Consider the following 5,446-nt stretch of genomic DNA (forward strand, 5'->3'; position numbering starts at 1 on the left):
GCAACTAAACTCAGAAATGCACCTGTGGGTATCACGGGTACTTTAAAAGTCCTGCATAGTTCAGTTCAGCTAAAGATGGATTTTACCTTGCCTATACATCTTGAAATTTCAATTTACACATTTTCAAATGTATACATACAGTGTAGTCAAAACATTTTTTGAGAAGTAAAAACAAGTCTTATACACAGATTATTTCAAAACATTTCATTTATTATCCATGGCCTTATGGCCACACCCACCAATCCACTCTGAAAAAAGCTGAAATCATCACATGGGTCTTTTCATTTAATTTCTTTTCATCATTCACCCGAAATAAATACATAGCTTTCCTTGCAACCATTTAAATAAATATCTGTGGCTTTATGATAATATCAGCAACAAAATGTGTAAAATGTATATATATATTTTTATATATATATATATATATATATATATATAATATATATTCATTTGTATAGACTTTATATATGAAGAGTTCAGATGCAAAAGCCTCTAAGTGCCATCTGAAATGTTCTTCTAAAATTAGTATTTTTCTCAGGATCCTATGTTTATGTTCAGTTATTTCACTTTAATGGCAATTTAAAAAAAAAACTATTCATTGCCATTAAAGTGAAATTACTGAAGGAGAAATTACTAGGAGACTAATAAAAATGCTCATTTTAGAAGAAAATTTCCAACGGCACTTAGAGGCTTTTGAACCCTTCACACACACACACACACACACATATATATATATATATATATATATTCTTCTTTAACTCTTTTACAACTTACAAGATGCCAAATTGTACCAAAGCAATACTTACTAATACAACATGGTGAACTTTTAGTGGTTAACTTAAGAGACTGTGGACAGCACCAGTTAGGCATTCTTGCAAATCGTATGTACCTACACACTGAAATTCCACATCATGGACCCTTCTTAGAGAAGCCATTCTTTTGGGATGCGACTGTGGAGGAGAGGTGTCTTCTCACTGTTTCACCCTGTGAAAGCTTGCCTCTGATAGTGATGCATGTTTTCTGCTCTCATGCCAATAAATATTGTATTGGTAGAAAAATATATGATTGGCTCTGTAAGCTGGTGTGTAACCTAAACCAGTAATGGCATAACTTGGTAATGTCAGACATTGTATTTTATGTAATTGTGGAAAAGTATATTTCAGGATGTTTAGGCCTTGTCTGAACACCACATTTAAATCAGTTTTGAGCTAATTATTTCTGTAGCAACCCAAAAGAGCCTATTTATTATGATTTTGTAGGGTAATTTACAGTACTGCGGTGGAACGCTGTGCCATGCACAAGGGACCTCTCCTCCACAACACAAAATCAGCCTTATGGTTAGTCTTAAGTATTGGCCAGATATCTGAAAAGGTTAATGTCCAACAGTAATAGAAAAAAATGGTAATAATAACCAGATTAAAACAAATGGAATAAAAATACAAATACAATAAGAATTCTATGTACATACAAAAATATAGCAAAGGAACTCACAAAGATGTGCATTATTGGGGATGAACACACACACTTGAAACGGGTTTCGTTCAACTTGCTTCCCAGTTTTGGATGTCAGTGCATCTGTTTCACCTTGTTCCCAAGTGTTGTATTCTACCTCGTTCTGGCCAGGTGACTAAGCCCTTGTCTCAATTCAATCCCTTCTCCCTGTCAGATGACACAATAGTCTCCATTAACCTAATTTCCTGTGAAGCATTCAGGGCCAACCAGAGAACCTCAGGAAAGGCCAAAGTCCTTAGAAATGCTAATGTCCCATGTATGACATAACCGGGGAACCACAATGGCTTAATTTGGCTGATACTGCTCAGATCTGATGTTAACCTAAAGCATGGTCCTACAGGTTGTCTGGCCAATTTATCCAAGAGCTCTCAAAGTAATGGCTTGTATCTCATCCTGAGAGCACTGTCAAAGTTGGACAGACAGTCCCTTTTGATGTTTGGTCCCACAACGTGGTTGGATGCAGAAACAGACAAGGATCCTTTCACTGTTGTTGAGCAGTTTGAAAGCACAATGGGCAGCAGCGGAAAAGAGAGTTGAGGATGTAATAATGCTTTGGAGAGGTTGGCGTCAGGCTGCCCTGGGCTGGAAACCTGACCAGACACTTTATCTTTCAGAGTAGCTCCTCTAAAAATAAAAAAGAGGCTTCTGCTGACAGCAGATGCCGGCCTGAGACTGCACACACATATACACACATGCACATACACACACATTTTTCCTTCTTCTTCCTTAACACACAATCATGCACACAATGTCTCTTTTTACCGCCTCTCATGAAACACATCCCTCTTAGGTGAGCTTAATTTTCAGATTTTTTATGGTCCCATTTTTGGTGTCAAACAGAATTGACTTACATAGTCAGATTTTTTTGGTTGGGCTCTTCTCCCTAACCAGTGCCCTGTATCCACGTAGAGTCTAGAATGAGCCAGCTTGCTTACAGTTTTTTCATTCAGTAAGGCTGAAGAAGACAGACTCAGCGCTGACTTCTGTTGACAGCTTCCCATGTCTAGACGATCCTTTAACCCAGTACAGCCTCTGCATTAATTCTGATAGTGTACTCCCTGTATGTTACATACGGTTCACATTACCCAACTCTATCCTGGAAGTCTAATAAATAAATAAATAGACAAGGGTTTACTAAAAAAAGAGGGAAATACGATACATGATGATGGACATGATGCAGGGAGGCCTGATTGGTTTTGAGTAGGTCAGTTCATTTAGCAGAATTACCCAGCTGCTTCAGCATCAGAGGTGTCTCCTCGAAGGAAGATTGCAAGAGGCTCATTCATGCTGTCATACAGGCTTTTCCAGGGTTTTACGAAAGGGTGCAGGGTTGGTGGCAGAGATCGTGCGGCACACAGTGTTGGTGTTGCTGCATCGGCAGCCAGGACGGGTGGCACGATCGTAGCCACGCTGGCACAGAGTGAGGCACAGCTTGGCAGGAGGGTAGCAGCACAGGCAAGGCAGGCAGAGTGCCAGGAAGGCCATAGCACTCCAGCGGGAGCAGGCGTGAGCTGGGGCGCAGGAGCATGGTCGGTCGACACAGTTGTCCTCCTTATCTGCCGAGCAGTGGTAGAACAGACCCTTCACACAGCACAGGCAGGTGCCGTACTCCAAGACGTTTTCTGCAGAACACAAGCAGCGCTGGCCAAAGGTCCAACAGGAGGGCAAATTACGAGGGGCACAGCACTCCTGGCACTTGCAGTGGCCACAACGTTCACAGATGAAGAGATGAAGGCCCAAGTCCTCACCGTCAGCCAGTCCTTTGCCCAGCGACTCGGGTTTCATGTCACCTTTGGGCTGGGACCTCACTACAGCCGCTAGACCAGATTGGGAAGGCGTTAATCCAGTAAGAAGTCTCTGATCCGAAGCAGCACTGCCACGGGATATGGAGCTCACGGTACTGGAGCGACTTACGTGGGCCAAATGGGAATGTTGGTGCTGACTTTGACTGCGAGACATCTGTCGTTCATCGTGTGTATAGATGACACCAACCTGAGAGGCAGGCTCCATTGCCACAGGGCGTTCCACATAGTCATTATTAGCCCTTATAGCACGGATCTGGTCAATAGATAACACAGGGACCTGCTGAAGATCCAGGCTTTCAGGGTCCATCCGAAAAGGTGGTACTGGATCCATTCTTTTAGGGCCACCAGGGTAGGGGCTGAGCTGCAAGGCTGACCAATATCACGGTACATCGGATAAACCTGTAGTAAGAAAAGAATAAAGGCATCATTGTTAGATTCAGAATCAAATGAAATAGTTAAAGTTTAAATTCAGTCTTCATAATGTGTAGTTATTGAACAAATGTTCATATGAATCCTTTTACTCCTTTCAGATGGTCCATGGCTAAAGCTAAGGTTATTATTAGACACAGAGGATGGAGAGATAACGCCATTGACATCACACTGTAATTTAGCATCTGGAGAACACAGCTGTTGACACAAGGGAATGGAACCAGAGCAATGAATTGTGAGAAACTGGGGAACCCAAAAGACTTAGTGTCAGTGTCCTGAGGTATCTCTTCCTCGGCAGGAGGAATTTGCAGTAGCCCCTCCCTGCAGCCCTTCTTTTGTTAAGCATTATCCTCCATAAACAGGAACAACATGGCTATTGGAATGTGCATGGAACAAATCAGCATCCTGGAATTGAGAAACATGCTACTTGCATTATTGGTTGTCATAGCCAAACAAGGCCTTGGATTGCACTGGATTAGATAACGATTGGTTTTGCTTTCTTCCATCGAGAAATGTACAGATGTAGAGAAGACCACTTTGTGATGTTTGTCAGACTCTCAGACAGTTTCAAAAGTCAATGTGTGATAAGGATAAATGCAAACATTTTAGGCAGCCTATGAAGAGATTGGACAAGAAAAGAGAACTGCCTCTGACATAACAAGCAATTGAGATCCATACACAACAGCAGTGATTAGAAGAAGTAGTGTCTGATCCCAGTCCCCAGCTGAATTCCTGGCAAGAGCCCTGAATGCTCTCGCAAAAAAAGGTAAGATAGCACCCCCAACCATGCCAGAAACTCAAGATAAGAAGGCCCAGGTCGGAAGCACAAAATGCATTTGCAAATTACACAGAGGAGGAAAGAGAAGTCCCGGAGAGTAATTACATCAAATCCAGCAGAGAGCTGTAGTCAGGTCCTATCAGTTTATCTAATTGTTGAAAGGGGTCTGCTGTTCATTTCCATGAGCTCATTATTTGGGGCCTGACTTCGAAAACAACATTGGACTTTTAGTCTTGGATTTGCAGGCAAGCCAGAAAGGAAGTTTTGGGTTAGCTCATCTGTGTCTTGTCAGGCACTTTTGGTTGCATATTTGTTTGAGCATTTGCACATGTCCTCTCCATGTGGTTTTCCTCAAGTGTGTCAGCACTTGGGAGCATTTATCACTCGCGGCTACACTGGAGTTTATTTGGAACTTTCCACTGACTTGCAGTGTTCTTGTGTAAAAACAGACCCAAATTACACCTCAAAATTTTGCATTTCCTGGGCTCTGAGAAATAGTACAAAGAAAATTTCTAAACTGCCACTTACTAATGAACTGCCTTCTCACCATTAACTCTGTCCACAAAAGTTCCTCTCAAGTGATCATTAATGAAATACCCTTTTATTCTGTGAACTTCCCCTGAGCCAGACCATTTGGAAAGCCACCATCCATTAACCGAAATCTGCCTCCCACTAGCGTTCCCCAAGCACCTCCATGCTCACTCTGTCAATGAACATGGTGCATTTGTAAAATAAGCTGTGAAGCAGAAGACCAGAGCAGAAGCTGCTATATAACAGCCCCTGACACAATCTTCCACCCCACCCAAAAGCAGCAGCAAGGGTGCCAGAGAATCGATAAGTCACACTCCAGCGGCAATGCAGGCAAGGTGCTGACATCAGGAAGCCCAGCAGATCACCCTGCCACTCAACCCCCCCCCCCCCA

At 42.5% G+C, this 5,446-nt stretch overlaps 1 protein-coding gene across 1 annotated transcript in view; it reads right to left on the bottom strand.

The window, feature by feature from the left end:
* Nucleotides 1-713: 713 nt before the first annotated feature.
* Nucleotides 714-5,446, bottom strand: part of LOC107726791 (protein sprouty homolog 3-like) — an 11,488-nt gene continuing 6,755 nt past the window's right edge. Inside the window, exon 2 of the mRNA XM_016536489.1 lies at nt 714-3,716. Coding sequence (XP_016391975.1) covers nt 2,803-3,648 — 846 coding nt within the window. The 5' untranslated portion in view covers nt 3,649-3,716 and the 3' untranslated portion in view covers nt 714-2,802. The remainder of the gene's footprint in view (nt 3,717-5,446) is intronic.

This window comes from Sinocyclocheilus rhinocerous, unplaced genomic scaffold (genome assembly GCF_001515625.1).
Source record: "Sinocyclocheilus rhinocerous isolate Xijiao unplaced genomic scaffold, SAMN03320098_v1.1 scaffold846, whole genome shotgun sequence".
In the NCBI taxonomy this organism is placed as follows: domain Eukaryota; kingdom Metazoa; phylum Chordata; class Actinopteri; order Cypriniformes; family Cyprinidae; genus Sinocyclocheilus; species Sinocyclocheilus rhinocerous.